The sequence below is a fragment of the Chelmon rostratus genome, chromosome 11 (genome assembly GCF_017976325.1).
Source record: "Chelmon rostratus isolate fCheRos1 chromosome 11, fCheRos1.pri, whole genome shotgun sequence".
Classification (NCBI taxonomy): domain Eukaryota; kingdom Metazoa; phylum Chordata; class Actinopteri; order Chaetodontiformes; family Chaetodontidae; genus Chelmon; species Chelmon rostratus.
In genome coordinates, this window is record NC_055668.1 from 20,287,262 (window position 1) to 20,308,473 (window position 21,212).

General features: G+C 41.3%; 1 protein-coding gene across 4 annotated transcripts in view; it reads right to left on the reverse strand.

Annotated features, from left to right (window-relative positions):
* The window catches only part of camk2g2 (calcium/calmodulin-dependent protein kinase (CaM kinase) II gamma 2), a 70,387-nt gene that overhangs the window by 32,825 nt on the left and 16,350 nt on the right, over positions 1–21,212 (reverse strand). For all 4 annotated transcript variants that reach the window (XM_041947285.1, XM_041947284.1, XM_041947283.1 and 1 more), the window contains exons 3-5: positions 4,159–4,218; positions 2,357–2,411; positions 1,677–1,742 (exon numbers count right to left, since the gene is read on the reverse strand). In XM_041947285.1, the coding sequence (XP_041803219.1) occupies positions 1,677–1,742; positions 2,357–2,411; positions 4,159–4,218 (181 nt within the window). The remainder of the gene's footprint in view (positions 1–1,676; positions 1,743–2,356; positions 2,412–4,158; positions 4,219–21,212) is intronic.

Consider the following 21,212-nt stretch of genomic DNA (forward strand, 5'->3'; position numbering starts at 1 on the left):
ACACAGACGGACTTCTGGACGGTGGTGTCCTCTCTCTATACAACAGAATCAAGAGAAGAGCTCCTGGCGTTAATGTGGAGCCCAGCAGACTGTGCATCCCCTCACATTTCCCTCCTGCCGCCTCCACACTCTTCACCTCATATTACTCGGGCCTTTGTTATTTTTCTGGCTCAAATAGTCTTTGGTGAGGGATCATCTGTACAGATCAATATCAGGAGAAAGCTAATCCCGAATGTATGTTCCCATCCTCTTGACAGCTAAAAGTTTGAGCCTGGTATCCCTGACTAGCCTTGTGGTAGTCCTGTTTAACTATATTGCACATCTGTCACTCACCAAGGTATAGAATAAGGCATAAAACACGTGAATTCATTCCGTCATGGTCAATCACAAGTTGTGTTTTTGGCAGCTTTTAAAATGATGTTCAGACCTCGAGCAGGATGTCGTCATGGCGTGTCAGAGGTGGCGGCTCTCTGGGCTTTGGCACTGAAAGCATGAATGTTTTTGGTGCCCAGGCTTCCACTTTGTTCACCCGTGTGTGTAATGCCCCATTAAGTGTAAAGAAGAAAGTGTTTGAAGCTGCCTTCTCTTCTGCTACTTTGTATGGATGTAAGGCCTGGCTTAAGGTGTCTCTAAAATCCTTTGAGACTCCCTACATGCCCGGGGTAAAAGCTTTGCTTGGAGAGACAACCTCCACGCCCATCTTGACCTGTTTATTATCAGTGCAGGCTTCAGTAAGAGACAAACAGGCCGAGTTCCACCGAAAGATGAAGCATCAGCTCGACACGCATGATGATCTGTTGGGTTATGACCTCAAATTGACTCGACAGAAGAATCTTGTCCTGAGCTCCCACCTGGTACAAGTGATGGAGACTTCAGATCATATCAGTACTGCAGGAGGGGAAAAAGGGCACCAGCAAAGAATTAACTGTCCATCTGCTGCATATAAATAGTCGACTGAAGATCATTGGAGAATTACATTTACAAAGTTCCTCCTGCCCTCACACTCACTGGACAAGGAAGATGGAGTCATACACCCCCTGAACAACACCTCTGCACGTGGCACTGGCATACAGAACGAAATAAAATTTGGGCCATAACTTCTATGATCATAGCTCAACATTTATAGGCACGGACAAGGCAGCCTTTCGTTACATTGCCCACTTTGAACCTCATGCTTTTATCTATAGCATTATATTTTATATCATTGTAATTTTTAAGTCAATTAACAAACCACCACATGACTGAATACAATGTGCCGGAGCATTATATAAAGTTTAGTGTGCACAATCCAGACAGATAATGTGCTGCAGCGCAAAAAACATCTGCACCTTCCGACAACAGGCAAAAATAAGGTTTCCAAACTTCGGGCAGCTTTGTCATCATTTATTAATGGAATTAACTTTAAAAGCCCTGAGTCACATGGTCAAAAATAAAGTGCGTACCGTGTACTGAAAACAACCTCAGAGAACTGCCAGGAACCACAAGCACTGCTTCTGCTACTAAAGCACAAAGTACATTAACTCAGATTCAAATGGGGGTGGGGTGCTTTCATAACTTTACTGCTTCGGCAGACTGAAGTTTTGCTTTCAAAAACTTGATATACAGGAAAATTGACTAGTAACACATAACATGCACTACGGAACATGTCCAGATGTTAGCATGATGACATACTGTACCTGGCATCTGCCTCGCTGTAATACTCTCTAGCAACAATGTCCTCGAACAGCTCTCCTCCAGTGACACTGCAGACAGACACAGAGAAAATAAAACACAGCGTGTGATCAAAGTGGACACATCGATCCCACATGTTCTGTGTTAATATGTATGCGTAACGTGCTCTGGCTGCTGCTTTACGAAACAACGAAGGGTTGCTGATGATACAAGCCTCGACAAGACTGACTCGCATGTCTGGTTTATTTGTGCCTCAGATCCAATAAACTAGAGCTTGACCTGAAACATTCAGCAACACCTTTTCAGCACTATTTCTTTAATTTGAGCAATTACGTGCTGAATTCTACCAAATATAAAACACGCAGTTAAATGCTAGCACATTTCAATGGGTGAAACACATGTTTACATAATTAAAATGTGCAGCAAGGTGGCTGCAACTTGTGAATACACAGGATTTCTAATGTAAAAAAGGAAGCTTACACTCTCTTTCTATTTGTGGGATAAACTTGGTGAAAAAGGAACTTTGCATTACATATGTGAAAAACTGGTATCAAATTAGTGTTATTAGCTCTCATTATTAAACACCTCTGGTCTTCATTTAAGGGTAGACTGACCCTTTTCATGATGGCAGCTCAGTGGGAAAGCTGATGAACTGCAGTGCTGTGAATGGTGACAGTCTACTTACAGGTCAAAGACAAGGTAATGGAAGCCTTCCTCTGAGATGCTGTCATGGAGTCGGACTGTTGAAGGAGAGAGGAAAAGAGAGAGCTCAATTAGAAATCAGTTAATATAAATTATTTCGATATGGAAACTCTCCATGAGTCATCACCTTGAAGGAATTTTCACTGTGTGTGTGTGTGTGCGAGTGCAGGGCAGCTGTGGTTTAGATTAGCTGTGTTTTACAACCAGTGTTGGGCAGTAAATCCCAAATTAGTTAATCCCAAAGCCGCTCCATTACTTTGACATTTGGGGGTCGGCTTGTTTGCTGTTTAACTTGGAGGTAGATGGTGAGTTAATATCCGTTTGGTCTCTGTGTTCAGTGGTGAGACTGGTCCAGGCCACTGGTACACCTACTCTCAGATGTCTGTGTGGAGGGAGAGTGAACTGCGTAGCTGAGGTCGGGTCTTCTGGAGAGCGATATGCAGTGACCGAGGCCATGCTGGATGCTGGTCTGGTTTTCTGTTTCTGCACTGTTTCAGTATCTGATCACGAATCTTTCGCCAAATTTTTAAGCAACAGTGTGCTAGTTGTCAGACTGCTCACTTGAACCACCCATTGCTACATAATAAGACCCAAAAAGGCAATGAGGGCAGCACATTCTGTTTCTGTACTTGCCTGATCCATGATGCAACAATAGGCCATGCTTTTATATACATACATACACATGTGCTTACTTAACCCATAAGAAATGAGCACAATGTTATTATGGTATGTTCAATCACAACCCTAAGAAAGCACGGCCCTCGAGGACACGAGGTTTCCAGCAGCACAGTTTTTCCTGCCTATCTGAAATGATCCTCTCTGAGGGGGGGCACAGTAGGTTTCTAAAGCCTGAGAGCCACCTGGCTTGTTGGCGCCTGGATAACAAAGTTGACAGAATGGTTGCCATATTATAATCATTCATAATTGATGTGATACTGGTTATTTCCTTTTAGTTTTCTCTCTGTTAAAGGAGCACGAAAGCAGGCAGGAAGCATCACTGTACACAGAGGGGTGAAATGTGCTTTTCTAAACTTTAACCAACAGCGTCCTTTCTTTCAATGCTTTAATTAGGCCTGAAAATGCTGGATATAACTCTCTTCTTGCTTCAGACGAATCAGATATAGAGAAAAGAGAACTTGACATGCTCTCCTCCTGAGAATGGACAAGAAGAGAGCATGTGAGGGAGGGAAAGAAAGGAAGAATAGGACGAGGAAGGAGCAGGAATCAGGTGGGACGAAGAAGAAAGAGAGACCAGTGAAACCATACCTATTGTGCTGTTATCATTCTTACTGTGTGTGTGTGCGCGTGTGTGTGTGCATTGCTTGCACTGGGCGGCACACTGTACATGACACTTCACTGTTCTGCGACAAAGACACTTCGCCATTTCCTTCCTTTCTCGAGGGGCCACTTCCTATTGTCTGGGTTTCACACTCACACACACACAAACACGCACACACACACACACACACACACTTACACACACGCTCTCACGCAGCCTTGTTTCCATTACGTCTTGGGACACTGCATATAGCCTTATACTGACTTCCTGGCAACTTACTCTAATGTAACTGATTGTAAATGACTGATTGTCCTCATAAGGAACACACACACACTACATGTTTACATTTTACCATTAAAAGTAAGGCACACAGGTTAATGTGACCACATTATCTCTGAGTCTTCAGTCTGACTAAAATCCGTTGCAGTGACCGAAAATTTCTTAACATCTTTTAACCTTCTGAATCAACGACTCCATTAGTCTGCCGGCTCCCACAAATGACTCACCTATGTTCGGATGTTTGAGCAGACGACAGATTCTCGCCTCCCGCTCCAGTTTCTGGTGATCTGAGGAGAGAACCGAGCAGAGAGGACATCATCAGTACCAGGAAGAGATGATATTAAGATCATTGTTGGACATGTGAGCTACAGTTACATAAAACACACCGAATGAGCAGACGAACACGAAGCCGACATAAAAGTACAAGTATACAACAAGATCACTCAATGTGACTGCACTTCGTTCAGTAGCACTTTTGCAACATAGCATTTCGGAAACAGCTTCTTCTACAAAACTTTTTAACAGATGTAGTGCTAATAAATAATAAATAATTTGTTTAGTTTTTCTAAAGCAAAGATTTTTGCAACCATTAAAACTTGATATCTTGTTTGGAAGGATTTCAGAAACGGCTGCACTCACGACGCTGTGAAGTCATTAAACATTTTCTTTTAACTGTGCAGCTGTAACACATAGACACACAAACACACTTTAGCTCCTTCCTCTCCAGCCTCTCCTGCTCCCCCTGCTCCACACACACAACAATGGTGGCCTTTGAAAGCTGCCATTTTTGCACCAACATCAACTCGACTTGAACCGGAGGGGACAGCAAAAAAGTTTCAGCAGAGACGGGATGTCAAAAAGGTAAAACACACAAGCTAAGAGGTCAAAACACACACACACACACACACACACACACACACACACACACACACACACACACTCTAACACAAGCTTTTTGCACTTAGTGAAATTAGTCTTGTGGGTCCGGCCTTAATATAATCAGTGTCCAGTTAATGATTCTAATGGCCAGGGGAGGATGTGTGTGTGTGTGTGTGTGTGTGTTTAGGACAGGCGCATAGGATTGATACAGTAGATAGATACAGTGGATGACATTTCCTGTTGCAGGGTGTCAGAGGTCAGGTTCATGCTGGACACCCACCAGCTGCTGGTCTCAGGGGACAGATGGGCCGCTTACGTGAGTGAGTTATGGCCGTGTGTGTTTGTTTTTTGGTGTGTGTGTGCGTGACAGAGAGGGAGAGACACGGGACATCCCTAATCCCCTGTCCCATCCTAGGCTTTGGGCGGTGTCATGGTGTCTACACAACCATTAGTGCTGCAACATTTCAATAAATAGACACCTGCAGATTATTTTCTCCTGTAATCGATTCATCTTTCGGTCTTGAAAACATCAGAATACAGCATCAAAGTTTTCTAAAAGTTGACATTTAGACTGCTTGTTTTGTCCAAACTACTCAATTCAGTAACAGTGAGGACTAAGGGGACCAGAAAATAATAATATCTGAGAAGCAAGCATCAGTTAATTTGTGCTGTTCTTGCTTAAAAAATGACTTGAGAAATGCGCAAAATTTGCAAATACCAGAACATTAAAAAACAAAATGCCTTAATACTGTACTGTTTCTACTTTTCTATAAGTTATATTTATTCAGTCATGGTGGGCCGCCCTAATTCCTCATCTCACGCAAGGCTCTCGGTGGAGTCATGGTGTCTGGTTAACCAAACATATTGATATCTGCTGTAGCACACACTCTCATGCACCAGTATACGTGTTCATAGTGTAAACACATCTTCATGTACAGTGACCACAAGTACACAAACAGTAGCAGCAGCTACAGGCAACACTGGCTCTCTCATGGTTATGCTTCCATTTCACAGTTTTTATGTTCATTCTCAATTTGCATGAAACAACCTGCATTTTGATTTCTTTTAAAAAAGCCTTAATATCACAGAATGTTTTTGGGATTGAGGTTGGAAAGGTTGTCATATTGATGAACAGGGTTGCACCAGTATTGGCCCTGATACTAATCTAATTAAGCAAATTGTGTAACAGGCCAGACAACAGAAACCTGCTGGTTGCAGCTTCTGAAGTGCGAGAATTTGATGCTTTTCTTTGTCAAATACGTGTCTCATGTTAGTGTCAGAGCAATCCCTGGTGCATAAATGTCTCAGTTATCCAAATTATTTCCATACAATGAGGTAGCAGGTTTAAGATTAGGGAAAAAACAGAGCAACAGTATCACATCAGTGCTCTGTGTCGGCAGATTCACTGAGTGAAGGTATCAAAATCTATCGGGAGAGAAAAGACAGCTCGATGAATCCCTCCACATTAAGATGTGAAGGTGCAATACAGACTAATGGACCTTTCAGTAGAACATTTTATTACTTGCATTGTCTTCTGCAACACTGTAACAACCAATAGCTTGTTGCAAACTCCTGCTACATGACTCCACTACAGCAGAAAGCCCCAAAAATAAAAACAGGATACATGTGTTACAGCAGTGAACAGGGACCCTCGCTGCATGTCACTCCCTCTTTATTCACAGATGAATAATAAACCACAGGTACAAGAGAATCAGCGGTGACTAATTAAATTGTTAAAAGAGCACAATTTCCATCCAAGATGGGGAAACAGCAATGAAATGCCATGATGTGTCAGAGTTAGCTGAGCTTGAGTAATGATCTAATCTCATCATGTCCTCGAATACACGCTCATAACAGAAGCTGATGGAAATGATCACTGCTTGGCTTTTTATTTCAAAGAGAGATTTAGCTAAAACAAGAGTCTTGTTAAAACTCAACAAGAGAAAATATGAATGTTGACCAAGTTCAACCCTGATAAATCATCAGACTGCAACTGTTGATTGATTAGAGGAGTTATCAAAATAAGGCATGAGCACTCTGGTGGCACTCTGGAGCTGCTCTGGTGGCAGAGCCGTCAATCACTTGGAGGTGCACATTAAGTAAACTCCAGACAATTGGGCAGTTCAAGTCAAAAGCAGAAACCCAGCAATTAGAGGAAAGTAACAGAGCTGCATGTAATCGTTGAAGCCAGCTAATATGGCGGAGGTAAACCAGAGGTTAGAGAAGGCTGAAGCATGTTCAAATCCCCCCGACTGGCTGGAAAAACACTGGCAGGAAAAGTGAATAGGAAACACTTCCTTCCTTTACAGCAAACAGTGGGGGGGGGGGGGGGGGGGGGGGGGGGGGGGGGGGGGGGGCTTCAGAGGCAGTGGAAAATCATGACTACCATGTAAATATGTAATTTGTGGTCTTGTGTGCATACAAATGTACAACAATTAAATTACAGTTCTGTATTTTGCATGGCACATGTGATCTCTCCTCATTAATAATTAACTACCATTTATTAAAAGTACAGCATAAAACTCTCAGTCTGCTGGTTGTGACCCGTTTTTAGTAGCTATGACAGACTAATGAGAAGAGAGGAATATGTTAATTAAAAAAGAGCATCAATCTGCAAGAATTCTGATGATTGATTAATGGTTTATCTGCTTTTTACAAACAAAAAGTCAAAAATCTGCTGGTTCCAGCTTCTTAAATGTGAGAATTTGCTGGTCTCCTCTGTTTTATATTACTGACAAAATAAACAGATTTCAAGGAAACTAACGATTTTCATTTGTCTGCCCAAGATTTCAAAAACAAAAGATTCTTTTTATAATTATATAAAACAGAGAAAAGCAGTACATCCTCACACTTTTGTTTGCAAAATAAAAAAAACTAATCCTTTATCAAGACAGATGCAGATTTATCTTCTGCAGATCAAACAATATATTGATATATAATATATCAATCAATTGACTAATTGTTTTAGCTCTAGAATCAACAATTAAAATATTCTCAGCTGCAGTCCTCGTCTTTATTAAATATGAGTTGAATGTGATTCAAAACGTCTCGAGAAAAAGGTGGCCAGATGAGCCTTTATTGATGCTTAAAATTTTATATGTGCATATGATTTTCAGTTGTTTTTCTAGATGCTTTGTGTGTAATTACAGTAATTCATCAACATTGCACAGCTAGGAAAGCACTGTGCATGCATGCTCAGTCACATGTAACTGGTAAAGTCACTTCTTGATAAGCAGCATAAAGGTTTGTGCATTGATTTCCTATTGAATCCATTGTCTTTACCACTGACAAGCTCCTGCATGAAAACACGGGAAGGGATTAAAAGCCAACTCTAAGTCTGACCCCAAACCTTTGACCCACAGGGCTAAGCCAATCAGCTGCAGCTTTCAGCCTGCACGTCTCCGTATACAGACATGTGTACATGGATCTATCCTGTTCAGTTCAATATCCATGCTTTGATGTAGACCTCACACACACACACACACACACACACACACACACACACACACACACACACACACACACACACACACACACACACACACACACACACACACACACACAAAGCTCTAATCTGACCAGTGTGCTCAGAGGATGAGAAATCAAAGCATTCTGCAGACATTCCACAACCTTCTTCTTACAGCCATAATGGGCTATTTTGGCTGCTTGTATTCTTAGATGCTGGATCAGCCTGCAAAAATAGGACTATTTTTCAATGCTGGCCTGAGATGACGGCTTTATTATTCTTGTGATGGCAGACAGTTTTGGCAGCTGGCTGCTTAGAAAGACTAGAAACTGACTGAAGAGTTTCAATAGAAAGATGAGAGAATAAGCACAGGCTTCAAAATGAGAAAATGTATAGAAAAGAATAGAAGTAAGATAAACTGTAGGCTCTTTATAGAACCAACACAACCAGTAGAGAGTCATTAGATGTCAGGGGCAGAACCAGTTGAAAGAGGCTGATTTGAGGCTCTAACAGACCTCCCATGTTCTGAACTTCCAGCTCTTCAGTGAACCTGGATTTTTAATGCAAGTGTGTCTGCAACTGTTGTCCCAAATTTTGTTGACTTACTGTCATAGCCTTTCAATGTGAGGAACAGCAGTAAATCTTATATAATAATGTACGCCTGCAGCCAGGTAGCCACAGAAGGCAGGTTCCACACACCGTTAAAGGTAAGTACAACCACAATGTTTAAAATATCTTTCTTCATTATACAAAAATATAATGTTCTTCTATTAAAACCGGGACACAGAGCAAGTTGGTCATCAAACCTAAACAATTCCCCAGTACAGTGCATGAATCTATACACCTTTAAAGGCCTTCAACACATAGCGCTCAACCACAGGAAATGCAAGGGGCTGAAGGCTGAGCTCAAACATACAACTCAACAAAACCACAGGAAAACAAACTACCGGGGCTGTGGTTCACTGGCTCAAACAAAACAATACATAAAGCAGGAAATTGAATCAAACTAGTTACTAGAGTCACAACTAGTGACTACTTGTAGTTTTTACGACTTAGACTGTCCACTCCATTTATATCAATGAAGATAAGATAAACATCTCTCTCTGTAATGTAATATAATATCATTCAACAGTACCATAAACTACATCCTCTAAAATGATAAGTTGACAAAATGACAGTTGAACAAGTCCTTGCTGAAACAGTGTTCATAAAAACTGAACATGACCCTGTGTTACAGCAGCTCCTTAAATTCATCTTTCTGCCAAAGCTCATCATTTGTCATCATCATTTCATCATTTGTAATGTGCATTTGACCAATAACAACAATATGCACGTATATTTAAAATGTATGTGTGATGCAACAGGGGGTATAAATAAGGATTGCTTTTTGAATCCCAAACCAAAACACAAACCGAGACGTGGCCCATTCAGACTACCGAGTGAAAATATTTGGACCATGTTTTTGCAAATCACTTTGCAAAAAGCCTTATTTTCCCCTGTTAGATCGCTTTGGAGGGGTACGATGGGAAATTACGCATAGAGGAAGAACTGGTGTGCAAGTTCCTAGGTAGGATAGATGGTGAAAAGAGTCAAACCCAAAACCCCTCTTACCTTCCCCCACCCACCCTACACACATCCCTTTTACAGCTTTCTAAAAGCTGCTGTGATATCTTTGTGTCTGCTCTGAAAACAACAACACACTGCACTTAGTCCAATTGGATTGAGTGACGAGCGACGGCGTGGCACATCATCATATTCATTTATCCATCCTGCCCTCCCCTTATTACTATCTCATCTACAAGCCCTGAGCACGCTGGAGCAGTAGATGAATGGATGGACGGATGGATGGCTTCTTTCAGCCTGCATCCACTGTTTGAAAAACGATCCATACCCCCCTCCCCCATGTACATCAATTAACTTCTGCCTGCAGGGAAACAGACAGACAATACTATACAATGAGCGCCAACTAACAGAACACAGAGGGTAAACACTAAGACCAAAGACAGCCAGCAGCACTTTGACTGGTAAACTCTGACATTATGTTTTATTTTGGTGACAAGAGGTCATTGTTATGGCATTTTTGCTCTGCACTGTCTGCAGATTTTGTTTCTGAATTTGGAATTCATGTAGCTGATAAAACACACAGCTTCTTCTTCTACTTACAGTTGCACCATACTTCCTGAATACCAGATTATTTCTAAGAAAATTTCATAACTTGGCAATGATGCACTTCTGGGCAGTGCTGCAAGATATATTGTTTCAGCATCAACATCAAGAGTTTGATTTTGTTGCCTGGATACTAGAGGCAGGCCTTCAGTTATGTGAGGGGGCTTTTATTCTCGTTACCAGTGGTGCCTCAGCCCAGTGGTTAAAAATTCAAAAGTCACGGGGCTGATCAGTGAACTAAAGTAAGAAACATTTAACACTCACACAAAACTTGCATTTTCCAGATCTATTTATATTCACTTCCTGCCTGCATATACATAAATCTGTTTGTTGTTTATATTTAAGAGTTGTACTATCCTCAGCTGTGTCGCCGCGCCGACAGGCCTGTTCATTTTGCACCACACAGATAGGCGTAAATTTGTACATCGTTTGTTAGATTACAAGTAACAGACACACAAGTTAGCTTGAAAAGAAACATTTGGCTTTTGACGAAAACCTGGAGAGTGGAGTCGCACGCAAGAAGAATTTAAAGTACCCAAATGATGAAAATTATGACTATTGATTGCGTATCTGTACATGAATAACACGCTGCATGTATCTGGTGAAATGTCCTGTATTTGTTCATATCGCAATATATACCGCAGTAGAAAAAGAAATTGCAATGTCAGTTTTTCTGATATCGTGTAGCCCTACTACAGGGACCTACCAGTAGTAGGAAAACATTTATTTACAGTATGCATGTCACAGGTCTGACAGAAGTTGTCACAGCTGGTCTTTGAACAGTCAGCTTGACAGTCTGCAGCTCTGTCAAAGTCCCCTTTCCTCAGGGACTGTCAGAGACAAAGCAGAGTCAACAAAAGATCACGGCCTGCACGTACCATTCTTCATCTGCTGATTGGAGCCGACCTGGCAACCCGCACCCTAAGCATAGCGGGATATTAGAATGATGACTCGCTGATTAGACGCAACCAGCACACACACAGAACAGCTTCTCCATTTTAAAGAACTCTATCATGAAGCCACTCATGCGCAGCTGCTGTTGCTCCAAAGCAGTCGCACACAACAGCCTCAAGAACTAACCCGTCAACACTGTCACGACACGCTGCCCGTGTTCCTGAAGTCAACACAGCACAGGCGATTCAGAGATACATCAGTCCTCTATAATACACGACAATATCTGTAACAATAATTGTGAAGTTTAAGATGAAAACAACCCTTTTATTGGGAAAACAATCATTCAAGAAGCAGAAATTAATCATGGACTACAGTTTTTATGACAGGCTTTTTGTTTTTAAACATCCACTTGACTGCAGTGCCAATATAATGTGCTAATGGAATATCTTTTCTAGCATTTATCTTGATAAATGCGAAGAAAATTTGTCATTTTGTTCTGTAGAAAACTTTTTTCTGACTAACTTGAAAAATGGACACTGGGAAGAGTAGAGCAGCAAGGCTAGTGACCACTTTGTGGAAGCTTATGGGGATCCATTAACAAAGCAACAGGCAATGGGATTATTTTATCTGATTCTGTTCATAAAGAGCCAAATGCACATTTACAATTATGAACATTTAGATCAAGTTTATCAACTGGGTCTCCACTTCCACAACAACAGAGAAACTGACGTGTGCTGCTCATGATGTTACCTTCCACATGTTTGTGTGACTGGAGTCGGCGTCAGCGAGGAAAATAGTTGTTACTAGATGTAACTCCAGTTCTATGAGTATGTGCATAGCCCTCTCCTTGTATGTTATCACAGCCACAGGAAAGCAAAGTATTTTTAACATGCAAAATAATTTATCACGTAATGGCAGAACTTGACGCTGTTGTATTTCTTTGAAATCAAATCATTCAAATCAATCGACAAAACCCATATACCACCGCCCTGAAGTATCATGAGATTATTTTAGGGCCCTTTCGTCCACTTCTAGTCACGTGGTCGCTAATTGCTTTCTGACAAGTACTTACACTAAGTATTGTATTGTATTGTATTAGAGTGCATCTACTTGCATTTTGGTGGGAGTGTATGTGTGCGCGTTGTTGTTGTTGTTGCACACATCTTTTTCATTTGAGCAAAGCCATTAGATAACCTACTGATTGCATTTGAAGCCTTTAGTGACATTTCAGTCAAGTCAATGAAAACAGAGCTGTGAGCACAACTAAAAGCCTGGCTCTCAGCCTCATTTCCTAACACACACACACAAACACACACACCCACTTTAGAACACTCTGATTCTATGAGTCCTTCTCAGAAACAAACATAGTGGATGAAACTGGGTGAAAGCTACCACATCGTTGTTACAACACTGACAGAAAATGACACAGATTCAATGATGATGAATTGAAACTGACGGGATACAGAGCTGCCACCATATAAAAAAAAAAATTTGCAGCAAAATGCTGATCGCAGCTTCCCAGAGCCAAAAGTGACAGTTTCCAATGGCTTTCCAAAGACAGTCCAAAAAAATCAAAAAAACTGAAAAGTTGACCTATTTCACCTCCAATCAACAGAAACTTTATCAGTAAAAACCTGGAAAATAGTTAAGTCAAAACAACTAAATATTTCCCAGTTACAAGCGCTAAAATTGCTTTTTATCTCCATTTACTTAATTATGATTTAAATTTCACATTTTTAGTTTGCTGGCCAGACAAATTAAGTCATTTTAAGTTATTACTCTGAGCTCAATTATTTTGACATTTGTCATCATTTTTGACATTTTATAGACATCCAAGTGGCTGATTACTAAAATAATAAGCATTAGATTAATCCATAATTTTAAAAATATATATTACTTGTAGTCTAATTTATGCCACACATTTTATAAAAACAAGACATGAGTATGTGTTTAAGCACCTTGAAGATACTGCTGCTAGACATAATTACAGGCAGGTAGAGCTTGTTAAACACTGGAGGGTGATATCTTCTTATCTGAAGGTAAGACAGGATAAAAGGAAGACCAGCTGATATGAGATAAATGAGTGACAGACTGACAGAAACAGAAAAACAGACAGAGACTTCGGGTCAGTGTGGCCCAGAGCAGACGAGACTATAAATAGATCCAATCCTCCTCCGGCTTACAGCCCTGAATCACGCTGACCTGGCCCGCCCTGCATCACCCAGCAGGGAGACAGAGACACAATGAGACAGAAAGCCAGAGACGGAGAAACAGACACAGAGAGAGACTGACAGATGGAGGAGAAACGAGAAAGGCGGAGGAGAGTTTTCTGACACTGATTCTTTTCCTTCCTGTCACAGCTTCCTCCATCAACAAGTGACTCGAGTCAGACGTCCCGTCGCTGTAAGAGGTCAGTGTGGAGTCAGTGGGCCAATGCTGATGCTCGTGTCGCCTACTCAAAGCCGACAGCGTAATGATATAAACACGACGAGGAGGGGAAGATGAAGAGGAAAATAAAGACTGTGTTGATAATGTCTGTATGGCTAAAACCATTAAACAGCAGCAGTCAGTGGGTGCTTCTGTCATTCTCTGCTACTTTTCAACTATTTATGGTCCCAATCCTCAAAGCCCCTCACCTTTCCCACCCCCGACCAGCCACTTTTTCCATCCGTCCTCTGCGGTATGCTAATCAGACAGAGACAGACACCAGTTCTGCTCTACTGGACCCCAGAGACGGGGACCTGTTGCGCTGCCACAACTCAGCCAACAAGAAGAAAAGACCAGAACAAAAGACAGAAACGAGTGTTAGAGTCTACTGCCAAGCCAGCATGCTAATATTAGCATGCTAACATGCTCAAAATGACAATATTATCATGCTGATGTTTGGCAGGTATAATGTTCATGCTCATCATCTTAGTTTAGTGTGCTAGCATGCTAGCATTAGCTGATTAGCAAATGTGCAACACAGTGCAAAGGGAATACGTTCTGACGGGGTCGCCAAAGTTTTTACAATTTATCCTCAGACCGACGAGACCACAGATACTGATACTTCAATCTGAGAGTGTTTTGGTATAAAACTGTGACAGCCAACTACCTGTGATTCAGTCCAGCTGCACAAATAAACAGGTGGAGGACACCGCACACCACTGTGCAAGAAAAGTCACAACCACGACACCTCAAAGGTTAACACATGCAAATATGAACAAAAATTGACTCTTTGATGTTAACCTGCATGTTTCCAAGAAGGCTCAACCATCTGAGGATGGTAAAAGTCAGCCTCCATTACAACAGGCTTCTCACAGGACTGGACCTTAAACAGTTGTCTGTACTTTCAAATTCATGGACACAAAATCATTACACACATCAATTTTCAATGTGTCTCACTTGATATTTTGTGCAAAAGTAGGACATTTCGTTTCTGAAAGAGGCAAATGTTAAGCGCTGCAGTAAACAAGATGATTTCCAGTTTCCAGGTCTCCCTCTATGCTGTTCTCCAACATCCCTTGCACTCATGGAGGTTCCCATAAGAGGCATCAATATGAACTGCAACATTTCCTCACCTGGCTACATGTATGCGTACATCTACAGACATGTATATCGATATCAACGTCAGCGTACTTTTTGCATGAAGTCCCGCTTCCTGCACACTCTCATATAAACCAAACAGAGTAATTCCAGTAGGTGAACAATGTCCTGTTGTGTGCTACATGTGTGGCTGCTCCCATTCGCTTCAAATTTCACTCTGAGCACAAGTCCTGTGTTTACATTTTGAAATACACTGTCCCTCAGATTAAACTTACGATTATGAGAACAGGACTTGCTCAGTCAAAGTTCTAACACGCTCGTCTGTTCTCAAATTTAGGATGAAAAACAACAGCGCGTTAGTCTGTGTGCGGGTTTGTGTGTGTTGGAGTCTGAGAGATGTCAGCGTAGCTCAACCAAAACATGTGGTGACACACTGTATATCCTTCTTCTCTATCACGTTGTTTCTCACTACAACGTTCTCTGTTCTGCATCATGTTCTGCGCGCTAAAAGAAACTGTCAGCCGTCGGTGTGTGTGGCTTACTGGGTGTGTTAATTTGAGTCATTAAATGAGTCTTAAACAGACCTGAGCTGACCTGCTGGGAGAGAACATTAACATCAACTTGCTGTGCAGCATTGTGAAAAGAGTCTGTGTGTCCCTGCCAGGACCCCTTACAACGATCCCGAAAGCTGGAGGAGTGTAACAGCATGAGGAGAAGGCAGCATAACAGTGACACTCTGCAGCAGGATGAAGGCATCCAGGTGGAAAGAGGTCACATGGGGTCCTGACCTTTGTCTGAAAGGCTGATCGCAGCTCTTTTACACAACATGGAAGACATCCACCAACAGCTAAAGACATACAAACAGCTGATGTTACCCAATTAACGGAGAAGTCTAGAATTTAGTTGATTAGTTGATTGCCAACTGTTTTGCTTGTGTGACTTTTCAAGCAAAACATTATTCAGTTCCTGCTTCTCAGTTGTGACAATTTGCTGCTTTTCTTTGCCTGAAGTGAAGGTAAACTGAATATATTTGGACACTTCACTACAACATGGGTAAGTAGGCAACGTAGATATTAAATGGCTTCTTTTTTTGTCTGTTTTTATGAACAGGCGTCTGCACGAGGTGTTTTATTTGAAAATTGACGGGAAGCTCCACGTCGTTCCTGTGTCAGACTTCCTGTCCGGCTCGATCTGCTCTGTACAACTTGACATGACTTCTGTCAAAAACAGACTCAGTGCACAACTTTTCGCTTTTCCTCTTCCTCTTCCTCAGTGACTTTGTCTTTGGTTTTTGACGTCTGGATCTAAGGGCTGTTCTTCTTGACTTTCCTTTTTCCCTGCATCCCAGAAACTGATGATTTAGCCACTTGAGAGCTCTGTTGGCCATCTCAAATTGCTTTTGGAAATACTAATCATGAAGACGATTAGTCTTTTTCGTAGCTGACACCTGCTGCTAATTAACAACAGCGCTGCGACCCACTCTTGCACACTAGCAGCGCTGCAGACGTGATTTGGTTGAAAAGGCCTTTATCTTTACTCAGATTTAAAGTCAGATTACAGCATGTAGCCTCTGGTTTAACAGGAAGACAACTTCGCTATTAACCCACTCAAACGATTACTTGATTAGCTGATCAGCTGATCAACAGAGAAGAACAATTTTAATAATTTGAATTAATCGATGAAGTAATTAACCACAAAAAAAAATCAACATCTTCTCAGATGTGAGGATTTGCCCACTTTCTTTGTTTTCTTATCGTTCATTTAATGTCTTTCAAAGGATGAAATTACTCTGCACATATTTTCATTATTCTAGCAATTCGAAAGACCAAATTACTTTAAAGATTTAAAGATCAGGAGGAGGTCATTGCTTGCAGATAATGAGAAACAGGAATACATTAGGATAATATATGCAGTAGATTTGATGGACTAACAGCTTGCACCTGCAGGTCTTTCTCAGCATCAGTTGTCCAGGAAAAACACCAACTGGTATGTTACGTCCTGATTCGACCTTGTTCACTCAGTGACCTTTGTGGCTGAACCACAAAAAAAAAAAAAAAAGTAGGGCTCATCCTGTACCTGTTAGAGTAATGAAAGATTTAAGTCATTGAGCAAAGATTAACAAGTAATCTTGTTGCTCCTGCCCCGTTACAGACGGCATGTCGTCTTGAAACATACGTTGACGGACGATGGATCCACAGCAAATTCATTTAAATGATCTTTGTCCACATCGTCTCACTCTGGATCTCTATACGTTCACTCTCCTCTGTTGTGACACCTTCCCTCTCCTGCCATGGCAACACCCTCCTGACCCCCCAACTCCCCCACCCAGTGTCCCTCTCTAATCACTTCCTGTCATCCACCCCTCTTTGTCTTCTAATTATGTGGTCCAAGACTGCTGATTAGTCCAGTTTATTTAATAATGTCACCAACGTTTTTCATCATGAAGAAGTGGCAAATAGCAGAAGACAAAGCAGGGTGACAAGTGATTAACGGTCCGGTCACACCAGCATTTTAAACATCGAAATTTTCCATCAAAACCAACTCGTCCTTTTCTAAGCAACAAAAGCCAAACATTTGATTGCCAAATCTTCTCAAATGTGAGGATTTACTGCTTTTCCATTTTTCATTTCATTTCATTTTACATCCATTAGCAAAGAGTTGCTAACATGCTCTTGGTCACAAAAAGTTCAGTTAAGAAGTTAAAACTTCACACGTTTTTTCCTCAGTTGAGTGAAATGATAAAAAATCCTGACAGCAAAATGCCATGATGGAGTAAACAACGTGCAGAAACAACAAAGAGCGTGTTGGCGGTTAGCTCGCCAGCTACAGAAGTTCCCCAACTCGCCCTGTGGGTAGTCATTACGTCACTAAGCCTCATACGACCAATGATTTTGCAACAAATTTTGCACTACCACTTTCTGGTGTGGCCGGGTTTGAACATTACACATCATAAGCGACACACAGATCCTTAAATTAATGGCCTCAGCTGTGATGAGCGGCGGGTCTCATTCTTCTCTGCAGGGTTGACGTGTTTACCGTTAACAGATCTCAACATCGTAGCGAACGGCAACAGGCTTAACAGGCCTGCTTACACCAGCACACACACTGTGGATTTACCGCTGACCTCTGCTAACATGGGTAATGTCAATGCTGTTATGGGATAATCAAGACACATGCTGGAGTACACAAGACAGGGCAGGAAGGGGCTGTTTCACCAACGATCCAGGCGGGCCACATAACTAATCTGTCAGGCGTTCCTACACTTCAAGGTTATTATTTTCTGAGGGGAAAATAGAAATATCAAAATCATTTCCATGGTTTTATTGTATGTCTCTTAGTATCTCTGACCAACAGCCTGTTTGCTAATTAGGGGTATTTAAAGTGCCAGTGTGTACAATTTAGTGGCATTTAGTGGTGAGGTTGCAGATGGCAACCAATTGAACACCCCTCGTCTCACCCTTCAGTGGCCACAAAAAACGTGAAAGGTGGTCTCTGGAGTCAATGTTCTCCGGTTTCAGCTTCTCAAATGTGAGAATCTGCTGCTTTACTTGGTTTTATATGAATGTAAATAGTAGATTTTGGTGCTTGGATTACTGTGGGCTACTGTTCTTCACCAGATTATTTTCAGCATCGATCAATTTGCCCATTATTTCTCAATTAACTGATAAGTTATTTGGTCTGTGAAAAAAAAAAAGAAAATGCTGAAATGAACACCATAATTGCCCAGAATACAAAGTAGTACCTTCAAATAGCTTTGTTTAGCTTTGCTAGTTTGACCAAGAGTCCATATTGAAACAATCAAACAATGCCATTTTTGCTTGAGAACTGACTTTAACAACTAATGGATTATTAAATCATTAATATTCCATTGATGGGCTAATCACTTCATAGTTTTTCACATCTCATAGACTAATATTTGAGTTATTATTATTCAATCACATCATTGCTTATTTGTTACAGCCCTAAAATACATTATGTATATACTATACCCCTAAATATTACACCTAATAGTGATAATAATAATACATTTTCTATCCACTTTAAAATTTACAGATTTACAGTGTTTGCTTCCCTTCTTGGGCACACACTGTCTTGCTGTCGTTAACTTAACATCAGTGCTGGTAGTGACGACAAAAGTGAGGCCATAGCAACCTCCGCGGTTTCCTCCTCACCTCCATCTCTCTGACAGCAAGTCTGTTACCCCCTCTGCCGTGTGTGTTCACTGGACTTTTCTTTTTTTCTCTCTCTTTCTGTGGACCTACGTCTTTGTCTGGACTACGACCTTCAACAGTCATCAAACATCACCACCACCCTGTTTCAAATCACACACACACACACAGAGGGAACTAACATGTGACAACACACATCATCTTCTCAGGTGGTGACTCACCATCTACACACACACAGACACACTCTGCTATAACATGCTAAACATCCGCATGTCACATTTTATAGGCCACGGTTGTGTTTGATTACGCTCATTGTGAGCACCCAGCTTAAGTCCATGTGGACCAGGATGAAGGTTTGAGTTCAGGCAAGGCCACAGCAGGTCGACTAAGTTTGATTTAGTTTCTCGTAAATGGTTTGTTCATATTTTAATTGTCTAATTCTGTAACTGCATCATTCATATTTGCCTGTTTAGGCACACTGGCCACAGCATTTTAGTACCGTGCAGTGTTTTAAAGCTTCAGTGGCCTCCGCTGTCACTGTGGAAAACAATAAATCATTCATCTGCTTTGTGTGGTGTTGACATAAAAAATGACCGCACACTCGGTGCCTGTTTGTTCAGTTCATTAAATGTTATTGTGATCGAGTTGTTTTTGAAAATCAATGACTCATCATCATTAAAAAATATAAATGAAAATGTTGAATAATAGATTACGATGGAAGTTTTACGACCCTGTTCTTTAAAATGACGAGAAAGTCTAACGCATCCTCTGATACTGAGGCCTTCACTATAAACCCACTGTGAATTCCCAATGGCCCTCATCAAGGGTTCTGAGGTTTCTGAGAAATCATGTTTCCCATCAGTTTCGCAGGGTAGATGGTTGAAAATACAACAGCACTGATGAGCTTCAGCCTCTGTGACTGTGCAGAAGAAACCAGTCAAAGTCACGACTCTGAGATTTCACTAATTCAAAGTGTTGTTGACACTGGGAATAAAACACTGCATCATGGCTGCTGAATAAATCCACATTTTGACCCAGAATCCAAAACTGAACAAATTGAAGCTTAAATGTTTGATCAAGTTTATACAAAGTACAATCTTCAGCTTCAGCTCAATGTTAGCAGCTCACACAACAGGACATAAGCTCAGTGACTGGATGTTTGTCCCAAAATTCACTTTCGGAGTCATAGTTATTATATATTTTATATATAGATATTTTCTAATACAGTTGCTCTTTTTTTGCACTTATGCTTCCACTAGAGACTTTCATGCCAGTCTAAGTCTTAGAAGTTGACCAAACATTGTCTGTGCAGACAATAAAATCAGCTTTCTCAGCCCCAAACAGCTGAGGCTGATGGTAATTCATTTAGATGTAAACTTAAGTGACCTAAAGTGTTGGACAAGAAGAGGTTACAGCCTTCTGGTAGCACTAGATGAAAAGAGGAGCATGAAGATTTGTCCTTTATCAGTTTTTATAGCAATCCACCCAAAAGGAAAAGAAAATAACCCTGTTTGGACCAACACCCCCCACCAAAGAGGGAACAACTATTTCTCATAAATGTATTCAGGTATTGTGCAGAATCCATTTTTAACCCCCATTTTTCATTAAATTTGAACTGAGAAAATCCTGAGCATTAGTGCTGCATCATCATCTCATCATTTTTGTCCAGTGACCCCGAACTAATGCTCTTAGTTTGACTGCTCTTTTAAAATGATGGATCCGAGCAGAAAGCTGTCCAGCACGTAAAAGTTTGACCGTCTTTCCCCCAGTGGAAGTGAAAACGGTGACATCACATCATCCACGCGAGCGCCAACTCGTCTAAATACAAAGAGCAGCCAGCTGAGGTTTCTTACATCGGCCAAAACTCCTGTTTTTCTTCCCGTTTTTCCTCCGCCACACTGCAGCGAGGCTGAGCAAATACAACATGAGATTAAAGGTAAATTAGATTTATCACAACTGCTCTGCCAGCTCACCGTGCCACATGTCATTAAGTACATTTGAAAGCTTATTAGCGTTAGAGCTGTGCGAGCTGTGAGCATGTTGCTTGTTTAAATGGGCGACTGTGCAGAAATCATTAGGATGAGAGAGTGTGAACACAATTTCAGACACTTCCTGCTCATATCAGTGCTCACATGGTTTGAGTCTTAAATCTTTCCAGAGCAGCCTGAATTATAGCACATGG